The sequence below is a fragment of the Thamnophis elegans genome, chromosome 2 (genome assembly GCF_009769535.1).
Source record: "Thamnophis elegans isolate rThaEle1 chromosome 2, rThaEle1.pri, whole genome shotgun sequence".
Classification (NCBI taxonomy): domain Eukaryota; kingdom Metazoa; phylum Chordata; class Lepidosauria; order Squamata; family Colubridae; genus Thamnophis; species Thamnophis elegans.
The window spans coordinates 741,211-761,783 of record NC_045542.1 but is presented as its reverse complement, the minus strand read 5'-3'; the positions used below and the strand labels follow the sequence as shown (position 1 = coordinate 761,783).

General features: G+C 41.2%; 1 protein-coding gene across 7 annotated transcripts in view; it reads right to left on the bottom strand.

The window, feature by feature from the left end:
* Nucleotides 1–6,672: 6,672 nt before the first annotated feature.
* Nucleotides 6,673–20,573, bottom strand: part of ILF3 (interleukin enhancer binding factor 3) — a 28,271-nt gene continuing 14,370 nt past the window's right edge. Inside the window, exons 8-20 of one of the 7 annotated variants that reach the window (XM_032208953.1) lie at nt 18,958–19,069; nt 18,513–18,610; nt 18,119–18,230; nt 17,908–18,036; nt 17,499–17,698; nt 16,037–16,195; nt 15,375–15,512; nt 15,104–15,277; nt 14,770–14,923; nt 14,416–14,469; nt 9,823–10,161; nt 7,767–7,889; nt 6,673–7,305 (exon numbers count right to left, since the gene is read on the bottom strand). In XM_032208953.1, the coding sequence (XP_032064844.1) occupies nt 7,175–7,305; nt 7,767–7,889; nt 9,823–10,161; nt 14,416–14,469; nt 14,770–14,923; nt 15,104–15,277; nt 15,375–15,512; nt 16,037–16,195; nt 17,499–17,698; nt 17,908–18,036; nt 18,119–18,230; nt 18,513–18,610; nt 18,958–19,069 (1,923 nt within the window). In that variant the 3' untranslated portion in view covers nt 6,673–7,174. Of the gene's footprint in view, nt 7,306–7,766; nt 7,890–9,813; nt 10,162–13,123; nt 14,089–14,415; nt 14,470–14,769; nt 14,924–15,103; nt 15,278–15,374; nt 15,513–16,036; nt 16,196–17,498; nt 17,699–17,907; nt 18,037–18,118; nt 18,231–18,512; nt 18,611–18,957; nt 19,070–20,573 lie in introns of those variants that run through there. The other 6 variants (XM_032208951.1, XM_032208954.1, XM_032208952.1 and 3 more) reach the window with 6 other exon arrangements.

The following is a 20,573-nucleotide window of genomic DNA, read 5'->3' as shown; positions in this document are numbered from 1 at the left end:
GCCGCCTGCTTCCTTCTTTTCTCCTCAGAAATGCTGGGTGTACGGTGTGCCTATTCCTCCACTGGAATTGTTTTCAAGCTGGCTATCAGGCCACGAGCATCATTTGCACATAAGAGCCAGTGTCTTGTCTAAATGTCTCTGGTGCTTTACAGAAAATGGAGCTCTGCATCTATAGAAAATGAATTTTCAAGGGAAACTGAAATACATTTCTCACATGGACCCACATCAGCTCATTACTACAACTCTCCCTGCTGCTCTAAGAAATTGACTTGTAGCCCATGACGTTATGCAGACAGGAGAAAGAAGTACAAGCATTTGACTCTTTATTTTACCAAAAAGTCTTCCCTTTGCAATCCAGAATGTGAATTAATATCAGCAAAATGGTAGAGCGTTGCAAAAGAGCAGTGTTTGTATGACAGTGTTCCATTTGCCATCCTGCTACAACTAGGATTATTTCCTAATGGTTTCTTTACTGCAATAAATCATCGTCAAAAGTTCTTGAATCTTTTTATACTATATTTTTATGCTAATTACAAGAAAAACAAAACAAATCATACAAATTTAAAAGTTAAAAAACCTACCGAAAAGAAAAAAATATAAGAATATACTGGGAAAATGTTGTTGTGGTTGTTATAGATTTAATCTTCGATTCATAGCTTGGGACTGGTAACAATTCAAGTCTTAACAAAGGACTTCAGAGCTGTTAAGGTAACGTCTGAATATATAGGCCGTTCCGAGTAAGGTGGTTTTTGCAAAGTTCAAAATTTCCATGTATCTAGGCCAGTGTTTTTCAACCTTTTTTGTGCAAAGGCACACTTTTTTCATGAAAAAAATCACAAGGCAGACCACCATTAGAAAATGTTAAAAAAATCTAACTCTGTGCCTATATTGACTATATATAAAGTGTTTTTCCCACGGCACACCTTACACTATGTCACGGCACAGTGTGCTGCGGCACAGTGGTTGAAAAACACTGATCTAGGCAACCCTTTGGGTATTGTTCCAAGGGCTCCTATTACTATTGGTACAACCATTGATTTCTTCCTCCACAATTGCTTGTTGTTGTTGTTATTTACTTTATTCGTTAAACATGAAACTCAAGTCAACTGAACATTCAAAAATGTATCACAAATACTATTGACTGATGCTAATGGTTGATACGGGTTGCTGCCAGCATCCTGGGTACCAACCAAGGACCTTCTTAGATGTACGATGTTCTGAGTAGCAGTGTTTTTCAGTTCCGCTGGTGTTATTGCAGGAAGCTGCAATTTCTTGATGTATTCCATAAAATTCTTGGACATGGTACCAAAGGTCCTGATGACAATGGGTATCACTGTTACATGTTTCATCCATAATGGCCCGGTCACGATATTTCGTTATTTTTTCCAGTTCTTTTTCTTCGACTTTTGTGTCTCCTGGTACTGCGATATCAATAAATTGTACGTTTCGGTTTTCGACAATTGGCATGTTGTGTTCCAAATAATGATTCATCTGTAATTGAAAGTCCCACAAGATCTTCACCTTTTCATTTTTGATAACTTTTTCCACTTTATGTTCCCATGACTTCTTGAATACAGGTAAGTCGTATTTTTACATGATGACCAGTGGGTTAATTTAGCAACTCGGTTGTGTCTAGCTTTGTAATCAGTTTGTGCAATTTTGCTGCATTCTGCTGTGGCCCATCAGCAGAGCTGGCAGCAGATTTGGATGGTGAGGAGGTTGGGGAGGAAGATGGGCCAGTCCTGGAGTCTGGGGAAAGCTTTGAGGAGTGCTCTGCATCAGAGGCAGAGATGGGGCCAGGGCCATCTTGACAGTTGACAGTTGCCTTCAGAGTCAGACATCAGTGAGTCAGCTAAACAGCTGGAGCCTCTTCCCAGTGTGCGCATGTGCAGAGTTGTCAGATGAAGGGAACAGCTAAGGAACGAGGGTCAATTTGGGAGTAAAGCCACAAGTGGACGGTGAATGGCCCCTCCCGTAGGGAATAAAAGAGGAATGAAAGGTGAGGGGTGTTTGCAGGAGACAATTAATTCAATCAGCCAATCTTTATTGATTAGCCCTTGGGCCATATCAAAACACCAAGTTCCAGAGACAAAAACTACAGTTTAAAGTGAGATTGAAACAGACCACGATTTAAAATATAAATGGAATAAAATATAATTTAAAATATAATCAGAATAGAATGCAATAATTTAAGATACAAATTAAATATGCTTAAAATTATATTACAATGTCACCCCTATGTCTACCAACAATTAATTCATGCCTGCATTCTTGCCAAGGATTGCGGCGTCTGAAAGATATCGGCCTGGCCACTGCCAAAGCCTGATAAAGGTCGGCAACTGTGAACTCTCTTGAAAGACTCTTGGCCGGGACTTTGCTGGAGAGGAATTCACTGTCAATTAAATAAAAGGGTTTATCGGGATGAGGGCTCAGCTCTGTGCTGCTGGGGAAGCCTAGATAAGAACACATTTCACAGATTAAATGTGAAAGAGTTTTCATTTTGTTGTTGCAAAATGTTGACCGTTTGGATTGTTAGTGGATTTTTGTCTCTTTGCTTTCATGGCTTTAGTTTAACAGAGTTTAACAGATTAACAGAGCTGGAAGGGACCTTGTAGGTCATCTAGTCCAACCCCCCGCTCAATGGAGAGTAGACTATGATAACCTCAGTCAACAGGTGCCATAAGGAATAGGGTTATTGGGATACTAGAAATAGCAAATGAGATGCCAGTATGTGGTTATGTCTTGAGTTTTTGGTATGTTTTATGATGGACGTTTAAACAATTGTAGTCAAACGAGAATGGGGGTAGGATGATGGTAATATGTACAAATATATTTGATTTAAAATACTAGAATTAATATGAATCATGGGTGACTGTGAAAGAAACGCACGAAAATTTTTTGTAACTAATTAATACACTTTCTACAGTGTGTAAAGAAAGAGGATTTTTTGTGTTGTGTCTGTTTTGAAAACTAAAAATAAAAAACTTTTAATAAAAAAACCTATTGATCAAAGGGGTGCCACATTGATTTATAAACGACTATATTGAAAACAGAATTGCAAGAAATGCGCCTCGGCTACCTCGTGGCTCCGGCCCATCGGCTCTGCAGCCTCAATGGCCGTTGAAATTGGCGCGAAAACTTCTGAGTTTTGTCCTCCAGCTCCTAGGCCAGTCTCATGCCCTCACGGGGACACGCCAACTCTGACAGGTCCCATGCATGACCGCTGTCTCCACCAACTTAGGAGAATGGGGCATTGGTTCTTACCTGATACGCCCCTTCTCTGGGCAGGTGGAGACAGCGGTCATCCCCACCCTAGCATTCTGACCTACCTCGCAGGGGTGTACAGTGAGCATTTTTGGTTGAGTCCGGAGAGAAAGCGATTGGTCACACACAGCGGTCTACTAATCTCCGTCAGGAAAAGCAGGAGCATGCTCCGCAGAGCCGATGACATCCCTTTGGTAGACTCCGTTCTATTGGTTGCTGAGTTAACCCGTGCATGACCGCTGTTTCCACCTGCCCAGAGAAGGGGCGTATCAGGTAAGAACCAACGCCCCATTTTAAGGAGACCTCTGTTGCTAAACATCGGCGATTGGGATCAATGGTTTCACACAAAATGGACTCACAAGTAACTCAGACTGGAATTCAGGGTGTGGAGAGTTTTGACAACGTTCCAGAAGAAATGAAGGTATTTGAATAAATGGATGAATTTGAATAAATTGATTGTGGTTCCATACATGAGCATTGTGGTTTCCGTGTGTGGGAAATGGGTCTCTTTCCCTCCCTTTCATATGTTTCTTTTTCCTCTCATCCTTTGCTTTCATCATTTTCTCATTTCTATTTCTTTCCCTTTCTCATTTCTCTCCCTCCCTTGTTTTTCCCCTTTTTTTCCCTCCCCATTCTCATTTCTTTCCCTCCCTTTTTCTCTTCCCATTCTCATATTTTCCTCCTTTCCCTCCCTCATTTTCCTTACCCCCTTTTTCTATCTCATTTCTCTCCCTCCCTCCCTTTTTTCTCCCCATTCTCATTTTTTCTTCTCATCCTCTCCCTCATTTTCTCATTTCTTTTTCTCCCCCTCCTTCCCTTTCCATTTGTTTTTATTTCCCTCTCCCTCCCTCTTTTCTTTCTTGCTCTCTCTTTTCTTTGTCTCCCCCCATTCTCTCTCAGTTGTTTTGCGTCTCACAAAGGCTCATTTCTGGCATCTTCTGTGACTTCACACGTGCAACCTGTTGCTTTCTGCACCGCCACCCAGCAACCGGGGCAACCGAAGGTGGGAATCTCCCTGGCGCTCTTGCAGAGAATGAAGGGGGGCGAAGCCAAGGGTTGGCGCCTGAACATCCCATCCCAACCGAGGCAAACTCATGTCAACCTTGAGCTACAAATATTCTGTAGTTAGAGCGAAGCTTTCTCCCTCAGGCCAGCTGCGATCCCTTGCTTTATAGCCTGTTATAAAGTATCCTGGCAGGCAGGAGGCATGCTTTGTATAGCAGTGGGGAGCATACCGGGTGGGCACGGAAGTCTCTGCCAGGTGGAGCCCAGCTGCGGTCGGGGTGAGTGTGGCCTCAACCATCCTGCCTTGTCCCCGTGTGCCAGGGGTGCCCCAAAGGCCTGCTGTGTTTATTGGCAGCATTGGGCTAAATGGTCCCTGAGCCAAATTTAACTGAAGTGGGGGGGGGGGGCAGTGGGCTTTATCAGAGGGGCGCTGGGAGGGGCTCTCAGAATGCTCTCTCTCCGAAGAGGCCTTCTTTGCCTTGGAGCCTTTGCCGGAGGAGCCCTTCTGTGCCGGATTTGATGAGGCCTCAGAGGGGTGTGTGTGTGTGTGTTCCACCACAGCCAGAAGGCCAGGCTCCCCCAGTGACGCTTCTCTGCCCGCATTAGAGGCGGACTCTGGTATGCTGCTGTCAGCCATGCTGCCCAGGGAGCTGCAGTGAGCCTCAAAATGGCGTCCACGATTAGCTGCCAGCCCTGGCTCCACCCCTTTTTCAAAATGGCGCCCCCGCCTTTTTCTCTCTGCAGAATCAAGGCCCCTTGCGCTGCGCTAGGCCCCTGGAAGGCCTGCGAGGAGCACGAAGTGGGCTGCGGCCTGCCCACGTCTCTTCTGCTTACCGCCGCTTTTTTTGTCCTTCAGCTACCTCTGCGGCGCTCTGGCAGGTCTGTGCACGCTCCCCCCGCGTGGGCGGCTGTCAAAGGCCTCTGCCACCGTTTCTGCTGCCACAGTGACCAGCCGTAAGGATCAGGTGAGGTGAGAACTCACTGAGGCAAGCAGGGGGAGAGCGTTAAGGCTGTGAAACCCCAGAGAGCAATGGAGAGCAGGGTGACAGATTCAAATTTAGGCTTCAGTATTTATCCTCTCACAAGTTGTAGAAGCAAAGGGTAACACAACTGTTCCAGAGTGGACTGAGTCGGAAAACTGGGCGGTACCACTAATGGACGGGTTTACCAATAGCAATTAGACTTATCTACCGCTTCATAGGGCTTTCAGCCTTCTCTAAGCGGTTTACAGAGTCAGCATATCGCCCCCAACAACAATCCGGGTCCTCATTTCACCCACCTCGGAAGGATGGAAGGCTGAGTCAACCTTGAGCCGGTGAGATTTGAACAGCCGAACTGCAGAACTGCAGTCAGCTGAAGTGGCCTGCAGTGCTGCACCCTAACCACTGCGCCACCTCGGCTCTGGGTTATATAGTGGTTAATTAATTAGTAACCAGACTCAGTCCAATCAGAGCATGTACAGTGTCAACCCATGCATAGATGCTATCTCCACCCTTATTGAGAATTATAAACACCATCAACACAAAACGCAGCTTGCTCAGAGGCTGAAATACCACAAGTAAATGAGATGAAGAGTGTGGAGTAGAGGTGAGAGATAAGGGAAGGAGAGAGGGTTAGTAGAGAGGGAGAGAAAGAAGGCATGGAAAGGAGGGAGAGAAGGATGAGGGAAGAAATGAGGTAGGGAGGAGAGAGGGAGAAGAAAATGGTGGATAGGGTACAAATATGGTGTATGGAGAGCAGAAGAGCCAATAATTGTTTTGGGGGTTGAGGGTTAGATGAATTGATGTAAATATTTAATAATATAAAGTAATGTTGGTTATGTAACAGTATACATGTGGTTGTTATGAAAATGGAAAAATAATTTTAAAAAAAAAGAGCGATAGGCATGAAAATCCCCCCATTTTCCTGCCGATCACCCTTTTCTCAAGTGACATTTGATCACCCCTTTCTCAAGAAGCAGCAGAAGGGTAGAGGTGGTGGTGGTGGGGAGCCGGTTCTGGCTGGGCGCATGGCTTTCTGCCTCCTCATAGCAGCAGCCTGAGCAACACCCGAGCTCCAGGCCCGGTGGAGCATAGAATACTCCAGGAAGCCACCACAGCAGGAAAAGCATGCACAATCAAGGAACCCCATAATCCCACACTGCCTCATTTCTTACTAATCCTTTTAAAGAAATTAGATTTAAGATAATTTCAGTTAATAAAAAACTTTAAACTCCAAAAAGAAAAAAAATCAAATGCACATTATTGCCATAATATTTAGGGTAAGTATAAGGGTAAGTGTATTTTAATAAAATTAATACAAATATAACATACTAACATTTCTTTAAAATTAAAAAAACATCATTGAGTGTTCTTTTACTGTTTAAGAAATAATTTGGGGGCAGAATAACATTTTAGACAGACACATGAAGAGTTTATGTTTATTTGTCTACATTCAGTATAATCCAGGAACTGTCTGAATGACCCAGACATACAAACCCACTCTTTCCCACAAATTTAAAAATAAATCACTTATAAAACTGAAAAACACTAAAGCATTAAAATACAGAAAGCCTTTTTAAACTCACTTCACAAAAGCAGGAGACATCCCTTATCCATTTAAAGCAATCCTGTATGTTAATATCTGAATTTAATTTAAACAAAAGAGGGATGTTGAACTCAAATTCTATTTAGACAAAAAAACTGAAATGGCAAACTAACAAACCATTAAATACACCATTAAATGTCCAAAATACAGCTAATTATGGAATCACAATGTACTCAACCATTAGTGACTGATATCACAAAGAGCACTGCAACATGGAAACAGGGTTTACATGTTTACTGTGATGCAATAAAACTTCATATTCAAAGGTTATGCAAATTTAGGAGAAGCAAAGATACAGACCCATCAAAAACAAACTAGTTTATCTATACTGATAGTTCATGCTGTGGTCATTTCTGCCATATCCAGCTTGTGGAGGTTGGTAGGAATTGGGAGGCCCACTGTAATTCTGATTTGAAGCTGGAGAATTATAATTTGACTGAGAATATCCACCTAGAAAAATAGAAAGTTACTTTAATATACCACCGTAAATGCTACTTCAGTTATTTCCAATTATTATGCATAAGAATATTTAGAACACAGAACTAAACATAACAGGCATATACATTGCAACACGTAGGCTTTATTTAAGATCACTTAAGAATATTTTACTATCGCTCCTTGATTTAAGTGCTCTGGCATGTATGCACAGTTGGAGAACAGGACCTCAGCTTCAAGCTTTGATGTTTTCAAAGCATCCCATTCCCTTTTTTTCTAATGCCTAGAGCTGAAAAAAATATCTTTCCTCTTGAGTTTTATTCATCCCATTCATAGATTACATTCATCAAGAATTAGGGATGCAAAGAGTATTGACGCTGACCACAGATAAGTGTTGGCCATTGAGCCAATGCAACATCTATGGGAAACTTTTGCCTCACTAACAGAAGTATTTGCATGTCTAACTCTATACTGACCTTGCTTACCTTGGTAAGATGCTCCTCCTCCACCAGCACCTCCCCCATAGCCACCAGGATTGTAGGAGGCACCTCCTGAACCATAGTTGTTTGCACCTCCTCCTCCACGTCCACTGCCATAATCTGCAATCAAAGAAAGCATATGAAGTCCCCTACATAAACTACTTTGAACAGACGATTGGCTGTCTCCACTTTCTATATATAAGATGCTCACCACTTCTCTCTGTGTGACTGCTTTTTAGAGTGTTAGGACCCTAAAGCATAGTAGCTTCAACCAAAAACTATTCTGCACCTAGATGCCAGAAACTGCAATGCATGAGAATACTTTTCTATTGCAGGTATTTCTTGATGAATGGCTCGCATGGAGCCCAGAATTTCCATCATAACATGATGGCTGCATGTTGCGCTATCAAACTGACTGATCTGATTTAACATATTTGTGGTGGCTGTAAAGCAAATGCGGCAGTCATAAAACAAACATGGCGGGCATTAAATTAACCCATTGTCTGCATGGGCGGATTTTTTGAACACTGATTTCCATCAGAAGGTAATAAATTGCTGTCATGGGACTGTGAGATGCTGCAAAATGTGATTATATGACTGCACAGCCCCCCCCCTTTGGAACTTCAAATCTGGATCGTAAGTACCCTGTGGGGGTCCGTCATAAGTCAAGAACTGCTTCTATTCTGTTTAGGCCTTCTTCTGCCTTTCTCTAAATGGTGCTACCTAGATTTGATCTTTATTCCAGCAATTTTGAGATTTAAGGGTATTTAGTATTTAATAAATTCATAGGCCGCCCAATCCCGAAGGACTCCGGGCGGCTTACAGAAAGAATGCGGCATGCGCAGTGAACCAGGCTAAGGAAGACTATCGCGTTGCCACATTTGTCAAGTTGTTTAAAATAAACTTTCAAAATATTATTCTAAATCACTTCATCTAGTTCTCAGCTCAATATCAGCTATTTCACAAGTTTAAATTGCTCTTTATCTGATCATTGCAATATTAGACAACTTCCAAAATTACAGGAAGTCCTCGACTTACAAGTTTGTTTAGTGACTTCTCAAAGTTACAACAGCATTAAAAATGACCTCACCATTTTTCAAAGCTATGGCTGTTGCAGCAGCCCCATGGCCATGTGATCAAAACTCAAGTGTGCAACTGGCTCATGTTTATGGTGGTAACAGTTCCCAGGGCCATGTGATCACCTTTTAAAACCTTCTGAGGGGCAAAGTCCAGGGGAAACCCAGATTCACTTAACAGCCATGTTGCTAACTTAACAAGTGCAGTGATTCACTCAACTAATGTGGCAGGAAAGGTAGTAAAATGGGGCTAAATTCACTTAACAAATGTCTCACAAAGGAACAAAAATTTTGGGCTCAGTTGTAGTTGTCAGTTGAGGACTACCTGTCAACCACTCATAACTACCACTCCCCCCAAAATAAGGCCTAGAGGGCGTGGCCAGCGCAGGAGGCAGCGAGCGCACGCAGGCATAGCCTGCACAGCGCAACTGATTCCCTGTCCAAACAGCAGGCAGAGGAAGGAGGGAAGCACATGATCTGGATGTGCCCCACGGAAAAGCCAAGTCCAGAGAGGAGGGTGGCGGGTTTCCCACGGCCCACCCAGATCGCATGCCCCCTCCCCCTCCCCCTGTTGTTTGGACAGGGAATCAACTCCCCTGCGCTGCACAGGCTGCCAATGGACCAGTGGGCGGCTGCTGCAGTCACCGGCAAATACCATCGGTCTCTGTGTGTGCTTGCCACCTCTTATGTATGCGCCAGGCCAGGGGCACCCAGCTGGGCTGATCACCCTGAAATCGTGCTTCCCCCAAAATAAGCCCTAGTTCTTATTTTGGAACCCCCAAAATATAAGACCGGGTCTTATTTTCGGGGAAACACGGTAGGGGTGCTTAAACCAGTAATTACTCTTTGAACTATTCCCATCTTTTCTGTTACGCCTTTAAGCATATTTATTTGCTATAAACCAGAACCTATGCAATATCTATTTGAACATTTCTTAACTCCCACCCCACCATCCACAAGAAACTCACTGAATTTACTTTCATAATTGTAGTCTGCTCCTCCGCCACTGCCACCAGGAGAGTTGTAGGAATTTGAGTAAGCAGCATAGTTGCCTTGGTTATAACCCTTCTGCTTGCCTTGGGGGGGCCCATAATTGCCATATTGGTTTTGGTTGTATGATTGTTGCTGTTGGCCCTGATGGGACTGATACCCTGAGCCGTAAGAAGGTTTCTGCTGTCCACCATGTTGTTGTTTTTTCCCAGCATGCTTAGGGGGAGCAGGAGTGCTGTAGTCACCACCTTGATAATAGGAACCATAGCCGGAAGCACCACCTCCTCCTGTGTTGCCCGAATGGCCACCATTACTGTAAAACTGGCCTAAAGAGAAGAGAGCAGGGTCAACAACAAAGAAGGCAATACTCTTGTTCAATATACCATATTCAGGAATATGACAGTGTGAAATTGTTCTGTACTGATCTCTTTCCAATTAAGGAACATTAATTAGGCTGTCTGCAAAATAAAACAAAAATCTCTTAATTCCTGTTGACAATTGTAAAGATGTTGTATTGTAAACTATGTGCACCATTAGGCAAGGCTTTTTTTTTAAGGATTATTTTTATTATTGAACAACTACAGTCCTCTCGGTCACTCCAAAATGTTAATAAATCTCAAAGTTGAATATTTAAGATGTTTGGCTTTCTTAAGGGAATATCTATGTGTGCACAATTATTGGGCAACTATTAGTGTGCAGATTATGCAAGTAAATGAAAAATGAAAATTGTTTCCTCATTTATTTTCATCTGCTAAAGTGAGAATAATAAACAACTCAAAAAGTGACAAACATTTCTGACATTTTAAAAAAAAGTAACCCCTCTTTTCAATAACAGTCCTAAGCCTTCCACTCATGGAGTCTATCAGTTTCTTCAGCTGTTGACCAATCAGCTTTTTGTCCCGCAGCAGCCACAGCCCCCCAGAGACTCTTCAGAGGGCTGCACTCTTTTCCTTCACTGTAAATCTCCCCTTTAAGAAGGGCCCACAAATTCCCTATAGGGTCACGTGAGGAAGGGGGCCATGTCATTCTTTCATCTTGAAGGTCTTTACTGGCTAACCACACCCAGTGGAGCACTTCGATGCATGCGATGGGAGAATTGTCCTGCATAAAAATCATTGTCTTCTTGAAAGATGCACACCTTCTTCCTTTACCACTGCTAGAAGAAAGTGTATTTTGAAAACTGGCAGTAAGTTTGGGAACTGATTTTGAGTCCATCTTCAACCCGAAAAGGTCCAACTATCTCATTTTTAGTAATACCAGCCCATACCAGGACCTCATCTCCACCTTGCTCGTGTCTGAGTCGAAGTGGAGCTCTGTGCCCAGATCACTCTCATCCTCAATCAGTCCATTAAAACCTCTGAAAAATCTGTCTTCAGATATTTCTTGGCCCAGTCTTGTCATTTCAACTAATGTGATCTTATTCTGATTCTTCTCAAATCTTTGGCAGTTAATGTGTGTCTTTTGTTCTCAACATGTTTCTTGCGACCCTGTTTGCAACAAAACGTTTGATGGTTCTGTGATCATGCCCTCCCCCCATATCTTAGCAATTTCAAGCTGCACCCTCTGAAAGACTTTGTACAATTTTTGACTTTTCAGACTCAGTTAAATCTCTTTTGTGACCCATTTTGCCCGAGAAGAAGCTGCCTAATACTTATGGACACCTTAATATAGGGTGTTGATCTCTTAGACCACACCCTCCCTCATTACAGAAATAAACATCACCTGATATCCTTATATCCAATAAGCATTCAAGTTTAGAGTTTGGAGGTGGAAAATATGCACAAAAATGATATGGCCAAAATACTCACTTGCCTAATAATTATGCAATGTATCATTTATACATTACATTAATTAGTCCCACCATATTGAGCTGCATGTAATTCAAAATAATCTAATATAGCATTTTGCACAATGTCAGCCTTTTGTAAATAGCAATTTCCCACATCAGAATTAAAAATCATTCCAAATATTAAATAGTTACCGTATTTTTCAGAGTATAAGATGCAACCGAGTATAAGACGCATCTTAGTTTTTTGGGAGGAAAATGAAGGGGGGGGGGTTGATTCTGCCTACCAGGTATTCATCTAGCTAGCATCCTTAGTCTGGTCAGCTTCAGCACCTAAGTTTGCTGGTTTTGAGCACCTGTATGTACGCTTTTTATGGGGATAAAAAACAGCTTCTAAAGCACAGCTGAGAGAGAAGCAATGAGAAAAACAGGCAAAGCAGGCAGAAGATTGTTTCACTTTTTAGCGCCTCTGTGCTGAAAAAAAATCTTTGCAAAAAAGCTACATTTGGAGTATAAGACGCACCCAAATTTTCAGCCTCTTTTTTGGGGGGAAAAGTGCATCTTATACACCAAAAAAAAGGGATATGTTTCAGTTGGTGATAGAATGTAGAAAAGAGATGATGACAGCTGTCAACAAAATCAAAATACTTACAACAATGTGCACAGTATATATACTCTGCACAAAATGTTCCCCGTATTGTACAGGCAGAAACACATGCATTCTTGGTGTGTGGCGAGAGCAGAGCAAAGTCAAAGCCACTAATGGGAAGTAATACACAAGGAGAAATATTCAAAAGTAACGGAAAGGAATGAACGGAAAGATTGGCAGGTGGGCTTAGAGCACAAGCTATAGAGGAAAGGTCTTAGATGTTCCAGCCTTTCCCATAAGATCCCTCTAGATCAGGGTTGTCAAACGGGCAGCCTGCAAGTCAGATGCACAGGCCACACCCACCCCAACTCCAAGAATGGGAAAAACAATGTGAAATGACAGCAACGTGACAGTGAGTTCGACATTGATGCTCTAGATTGTGCCCTGATTAACCCCCCCCCCCAAAAATTAAAAATGTCCACTTCTGAGCCATTGCATGCTCATTTTGTTCATGGGGAAAATTTCATTTAATGCATAGTGCTATTCATTTTAAAGGATTTGGCTCTCTACTTAGAATTCAATTTGAAGTTTATGTCGCAAGTCATGTATAAGCAGATTTTTTTTTTGTTCAAGGAACATAAAACACGACCTCAGTTCTGACCCATAATTAGCATACAAGTTACCAATGACTATTCTTTATAAAAACATAAAGCTACATCCTTAAAAAGTGGGAAAAGTTGTAAGTGAACTCACAGTTGTGGTTCAGCAAGAGGTCATGTACAAAGAAACATAAACCTGGTTACTTGGAGTAATTTTACTTCTTAATCCAAATTATTCCTAACACACATTAAGAACAACTGCTTCTTCTAGAATAACAGCATTTAAGTATGATTTTTTTAAACTTAGTTTTGCTTTTAAATTGATACCAAATGTCATTTTTATGTTTAGAGCCTTTTTTCAAATTCATATCTCCACTGTACTTCCACTTATTTAATTATTAATTTAGTACGTTTAACATTGTTAAACAATGACAACAATCAAACTGAGCACATTTAATATGACTACTAAAGCAAAGAGAACTAAACAATCCATTTATTAAAAACGTTAATAGCTACTTTATTCCCTGTGCCTTTCAATGTTCAGTAGTCTTCATGTCTTATGATAATACTACATTTATCTTCTAGGGACATGTACCGGAGAACAAGAAAAAAGAGCCACATCCTATAAGAACTGCAAAAAAACCACTGCAGTTAACCAAGCCACTGACATGTTAAAGATAATACAACCCAACAAGTCTCAGACTTTCATTAATGCAAGAAATCCATGGACGCAGAGATTAAAATCAGCACATGTAAGTCAAGAATATGCATGCTCAAAATTCAGGCTGTTGTAGTTTAAGAATTATTAAAAGGAATTTTGCCTCATTACAAGCATTTACCCACTTTTGGGGACTAAAATCTGTACAAAATCTCCTGAAAATTTAAGACAAAAAGGTAACATATTTTTGCAAGTTCTGTTAAAATAAAATGCTTTCCATAAAAAGCAAAACAAATGCCTTTTGCTTGTAAGCAGAAGAGAGTTGGCTCTTATTGTGCACAATGCACAGGCATTCCTTGAACCTTTGCTCCCCAATCGTGGACATCGATATGATCAAAGGCAAGTCACAATTAAAACTGCCACTGTTTGTAGGCTAAGTTTCGGAAAGCTGCGGTGAAAAGCCACTGTTGAGAAACCAGTGAAGCACAGGGACACAGCACGGACACATTGGTTTTGGAGTTTGAGAAAATTGGAGTAAAAAGTTGTTTTATGTGCAATACTTTTAGATGATCTAGGAAGACCCAAAATCATGATAGCCGTAGCAGTCTGTGAAAAAGTCACCTACAAAAGGGGGAGACAGAGCAGAGGAAAAAAAATTAGAATTTTTGAAAATGGCAAAATGTGCCACATTTTTAAAAAATTATTTTTTATTTCTCTGCTCCCGTCATCCTCCCTCCCCATCAAAGGCTTTTCAAAGCAAAATTGTGTATTTTAGGGAGAAATGTTGTTTTTTAAAAAATGGTGTATTGCTTTATTGCTTCACTTGGCTTAAAGCAGAGAAATTTAAAATCAACTTTCAAGAGATATCAGGCCATTTCATTTTGCAAAATGATATTTGAGAGTTTGTTATCCCAGAGTGTGGCCTCTTTCCCCCCATTAAACACTTACTATAGCCTGCTGTTGCAGAGTTCCCACCGTAGCCATAACTTCCATATCCGGCCCCTAGGAAAAACACCAACAACATTAGACAACTGGAAGTGTGTTAAATGCATTAAGTTGTTATGCTTGCACACTATCTAGATATTTTGAAACACACAAAGTGGTTTCTAGAGAACCTAGTCTAGCCAATCTTTCCCAAACCCAGCAACATTTCACCCACTCCAAATGGAGTAGCCAAATCCCAAATGTTACAAATAGAATAAGCTCAAACCTAAGATATATTATAACATTTCAAAGGTAAATTAAGGCAACGTAATATTCTTTCTAAATGTCATAGTGGTAAATAAAAGTAATGCAACTCACCAGCATTTATATAACCTCCATGATTGGCACCACCAAATCCTCCTCTGCCCCGGCCTCGGCCCCGGATATTTCCTCCTCTGCCCCGACCCCGCATGTTTGGAGGAGGAGGTACTTCAGCATGCATAGGTCCTGCCATGCCATAGCCTGGATTATGCTGTTGAAATCAGAAAAATGCAAGAAAAATGTTTATTCCTGGCTCTGGCCACTTAAAGCACCCGAAAACTGCATATTCAAGTGTGCTTTAAAATAATCTATCAAACTTTGAAGCCGCAGTTTTTAAAGAAATGCGCAGGTTATTTCCAATATAATCATAAACTGTAGTGCACATGCCTACCTTTACAGGAAATTTGGGTCCCCCCCGTGCTGGCATAGGGGCCCTTTTCTTCTTCTGCTCCATTGGAAGGGGGGCATCTGGGAAAAGCTTTTCTAACGCAGCCAGTGCAGCATAAGCTTTTGCCACCTTTTTATTTGAACCGGCTCCTTGGAACTTCTGGCCATCAACCTCCACCTTCGAAAAGGGAAAGGATTTCAGGAACAGAACTACAACTTTGACAAAACATAACAGCAATTATGAATACAGTTCTGTGAACCAAGTCATCTCTCACCTCCATCACAAACCGTTTGTCATGACTGCCACCAGTTTCTGAAATCAGCTCATATTTTAAGCCACGCCGTTTCTCATTGAGTTCCATAACTGGATTTTTCCCATGCTTGGTCAGTATTGGTCCCTGCTGTTTCACATTCTAAGTAAAAACATCACAATGAAAATATGTCTTAATTAAATGTTAAAAAGCACTAATATTTCCTCCAATATTTAAAAAACATAACTTGCAAGTTAAAGAAAGTGCACACCAAACCAATTACTTACATTATTCTAGCCCTATATTTATGAAGTATTTAAATAAGCCAGCAAAGTCCTATTGGCTTTTCAGCCAGTTTGTTAGAAATATCCTCAATGCATGGCAACATGTTCCGGACAGAAACTAACAGGCGCCGTGTCACTAAGCGCACTTATCACTAAGATTTGCACAGTGATAACATAGTTTAGCAATTATTTCCTTAAAGAGACCATAGAATACTAGACAGAAAGGCGTTTTCTAGAAAATATGATTCTATGGGGAAATCCTTAGAAATGTTAGTGATAGGGGAGCTAAGTGGAATGAAGCAAAGCATATAAAAAGATAATAGTTTTAAAATTTATAAAAGGAAGTAGATACGTAAGACTTGGATATGAAGCACCCAAGAGGTAATAGTAAGTCAGGTTCACCTCTGTCTGCTCTGAAGGAGAAGCAGCGTTAGGAGTACAAATAATTTCCACTACAGGAGGAGCAGCCACTGCAACTGGTTTCTGATCAGTTTCTTCTGCCGATTCATCGCCTCTCTCTTTGCCTTCCACACCTGTAGGGAGTCCCATGTCTTGCAGAACCTAAAACAAGAAATTAACTATCATTGTTCTATTGCACAGCTATTGCACAGCTTATCAACTTTAAACAATCCTATTGCCTATCTTGAAAGAACAGCCCACACTCTCTTGCAAACAGATGTAACCCATCTTTCATTTGTTGGCTGTTCAGCACTTGACTTTAGGAGCTGAAGGACCCCAGCCTTATTTAATTGATGTTGAAGGGAGCAAATACAAAAGTCTGATTTAATTTCTATTTAAATTTTACTGGGGTTCCCAACCCCTGGGGTGCGGGGCACAGTAGAGGACCATGGCCCATTCAGGACCAAGCTGCGGAAATGGCTGGCAAGTGCACATGTGCAGCTCCACTTGTGCAAGGGGAAGGCATGGCATGTGCCTGCCGCTCATGTAAATGGAGCTGCAGGTGCTTGTGCAGAGCCATCCCCTCCCCACTGCAAAACCAGAAATATTGGCGACCGCTGAATTAAATGCTTAGTATACAGATAGTCCCCGACTTATGACCACAACTGAGCCCAAAGTTTCAGGGAGGCGGCTTACAACTTTTATTACCAGAGTTGTTAGGTGAATCATTGGAGATGTTATTAAGTGAATTTGGCTTCCCCATTGACTTTGCTTGTCAAAGTTGCAAAAGGTGGCCACATGACCCCTGGCCACTGCAACCATCGTAAGTGTGAGTCAATAGCCAAGTGCCTGAGTTTTGATTGTGACCAAGAGGATGTTGCAACGCTCGTGTGGAAAATGTCATCAGTCACTTTTTTAGTGACGTAACTTCAAACAGTCACTAATTGAACGTAAGTCGAGGTCTACCGTATTCACTTCCAATAAAATTAATTCAATTTAATAGCAAAAGTTACAGGGATTCTAAAAAGGCTCCTTTTACAGAATACACAACAGCCAAGACCCAAAGTGGAAGCAGTTTGTTAATTCAGCTAATGCCAAATCATAATAAACACAAACATATACTGGATACAGAGACGCACACACAAAAAACACGCTGTTAATTTTGGCTTCTTAGAAAATCCATTATGTTTTTGTGAATTTTGAGAGCCAGAATGATCAAGTGGCTAAGGTGCTGGTCTAGAACAAGGAGACTACATCCTCCCTTGACTGGGTGATACAGAGCAATCACTTTTTCCTAGTCCAAAGAAAACAGGGGAACAGGAAAAATGTAAAGAATGTATGCACCCAAGTTGCCAGAAATAAAGCTGGGATAAGAATCAAACAAATAAGCAGATAGCAGTTCATTTTCGGAGAATAAATTAAGCGATGTTTAAAAGCAAAGGCACCTATTACAATTACTCTTTACCTTGACTGCAACATGCAACTTGGCTGTTTTTTTGGAAGGTCCCGAAGCTTCGTAAGTAATGCCATCAACTTCCACAGACATAGTAAATATAGGAGCATGAACTGGACCTGTCTGAGATACTAGTTTATATTGAAGTCCAGGTTTTAGCTGATTCAGCTTCATGAGAGCATTCATAGCTTGTGGAGGATCTGACTTTTCCTCTGAAGAAAAGAAATTATTTTTAGATTATATCTTCAAATGAGTGCCTATGCATTATTACTGCCAACTGCTAAATGCAGCCTTTATTGCTATCAAGCAAAAGCATGAAGGCCGTCAATTTATGAGAACTTTTTACTATTCATCTAGTTGCATATAATGCTGTAACCAAAATAACCATCTTAGTGAACACCTAAAAACTAAGCAAACCTACCTCTTGCCAACTCAATACCTTTTTTCTGAATCTTCTTTTTCTTTTTGCTTGGAGATTTCTCCTCTCCATCTTCTTCCATAGGACGTTTTAAAGGAGCAATGGCATATGTTGTGCTAGGGGGGATCTGGACTAGAAAGATAAAAGTTCAAAATCTCAGTCCACTGGCCAATGAAACCTCTGAGAAATAAAGTTCGCAAGTTCCAAAACATACCAGTGTAGTCAACTGGATTTTCATTTTTGGGTTTCTTGGGCATCTTTGATGGCAAAGGGTCCATCCCCAAGACTTTGTGAAGCTGGCCAAAAGCAGCAAGCCTCAGAGCATGCTAGAAAGATATAATGGATGTTATTGATAAGTCTCTTTATTGCGACATCTATTAAAACAACACCCAGTCCCAGTATTTCATAGAAACATCTTCTAAAAAATCATAATGAAGTCCTCTAGAACTTAAAGAGTTAAAAACCTGATACCTTATTTCTGGCAGTCAATAAAAGCCTCCTATATTAGTGAAATAGGACCCTTTTCTAATAAAGTCAGCCTCATGGAAGTTACTAGCTACCAGTAAGAACTCATTGCGGTTTTGTAACATCTGTAATCAAAACTATACCTGAGCACTCTGTGTGATATCTTCCCTTTGTTGTCTGTCTAGATGCCCAATAGCATCAGTGGCTTCTTTTTCACAAGGATCATAAATACCAGAACCATCTGAAGGCAGGAAACAAGGAAGATATGCAGAGAATTATCCTAGGATCTCTATGTAAACCTGAATATTCCCTTAGTATCACCTAACACTCAATACTGTAAGTATGGTTGATAATCTGATCTACTCTAAATTGCAGACCATTAAGCCCAACAAGGTGGCAAACTTGCTGATGTATAAAAATGTTCCAAAAGGGAATCGGAAATAGTGGGTGGGTCCAAAGAACATCTACTCAATATATCATTATATCCTAAATACAGAATTTTAAATGAAACAGATGACCAACTCTAACTTGTACTAGTTAAGAGAACAAATATCCATTGAAATTCTCAACAGCCAAGGACCATCTAACCTGGCATAACTATTCCGGATGCGAGGCATTCAAGAACTCTTCTCAGTGCCTCACCAGCTCCCATGGGCCGATTGGCTGTTCCAATTGATTTCTCACAAAGCAACTCTAGAGGCTGAAAAGAAATTTCCAAAACAATGAAAATAGCAGAACAATTATCAAAATCTTTAATACAAATACAGATATTTTTGATCATAGCTTTCTGTTTCCTATGATAGGCAGTTGCAGAATATATCGGCAGTCCTCATTCAGCAATTGCCTTGTTTAGCTATGGTTTGCAGTTACAACAGTTATGAAAAACTAACTTTGCAATCTGTCCTTGCACTTATTTGTTTCATGTAAGGTCTGTAAAGCAAAGGAAAGCTGAAGTTCATAAGCAATAGCAATAGCAGTAGACTTATATACCGCTTCATAGGCCTTTCAGCCCTCTCTAAGCGGTTTACAGAGAGTCAGCATATTGCCCCCAACAATCTGGGTCCTCATTTTACCCACCTCGGAAGGATGGAAGGCTGAGTCAACCCTGAGCCGGTGAGATTTGAACCGCTGACCTGCTGATCTAGCAGTAGCCTGCAGTGCTGCATTTAACCACTGCGCCACCTCGGCTCTAAGCAGAGGTGTGATATTACTTAGCAATTACTCTGCATAATGACCAAGTTGCCAGTGCTAATTATGGTTGCTTAAAGTACTTCTAATTTAAAGTTAGGAAACGAATCTTACACAGACTTTTCCCCTACTATGAAATGCTATTTTCTTCTCTGCCAATTTTGCAAGCTTTTGTCTGGGGACAAGAACCCGTGCCATTTAGAACAAAAAATTGATATTGACTTAATATATTCATTTTTCATTTCACATTAAGTAAAAAAGTTTCAGATTTTCCCACAATCAGGCTTAAATTAGAAAGGGAGATTTGTTACTCAGGGGTTCTCCTGGATTCACAGTTCTTGCTACTACATCTAGCTGTAACTAGAGGACCCTATGCCTAGCTTCAGCTGACATACCGACTTGGCTGTACCTTCGGCAAGGGTACTTGGCTACAGTACTCATGCCATGACCACCATCTGCCTTGACGATTGTGCTTCGAGGGTTGTCCTTAATGTCTACTCGAAAACTGCAACTGTTCAAAAATGTGGTGGTCTTCGTGTTTGCTACAGCCAGTTTAGTGTGGTGGTTAAAGCACCAGAGTAGAAACTGGAGGACTTTGTGCCACCTTATGCCAGCTGAGTGGCCTTGGTCCAGTCACGTTTTCTCAACACCAGGAAGGCGGCAATGGCAAACCGCTTTTAAAAAATCTTGCCAAGAAAACTGCAGGGATTTAAAAGAATGTGTTTGCTGGTGCTCACATCAGAGCTCATTTAATAGTAATTGTATTGCACTTATACCGATTAAATTCTAGGTAAAACTTAAGGTGCTGATACTGATCCATGACTTATCATGTGGATATCTTCAGAACTGTCTGATTCAACCATTATTCGTAAGAGTTAAGAATAGCTAGGGAGAAGCTTCCTATAATCCCATATTTCCAAAAGGCCTGGAAGGCTGAGGCTAAACAGAGCTGCTTTTCTATGGCAATGTTTTGTTTTTATTTATATACTTAGAAATACAGAAAAGCATCTGATTGC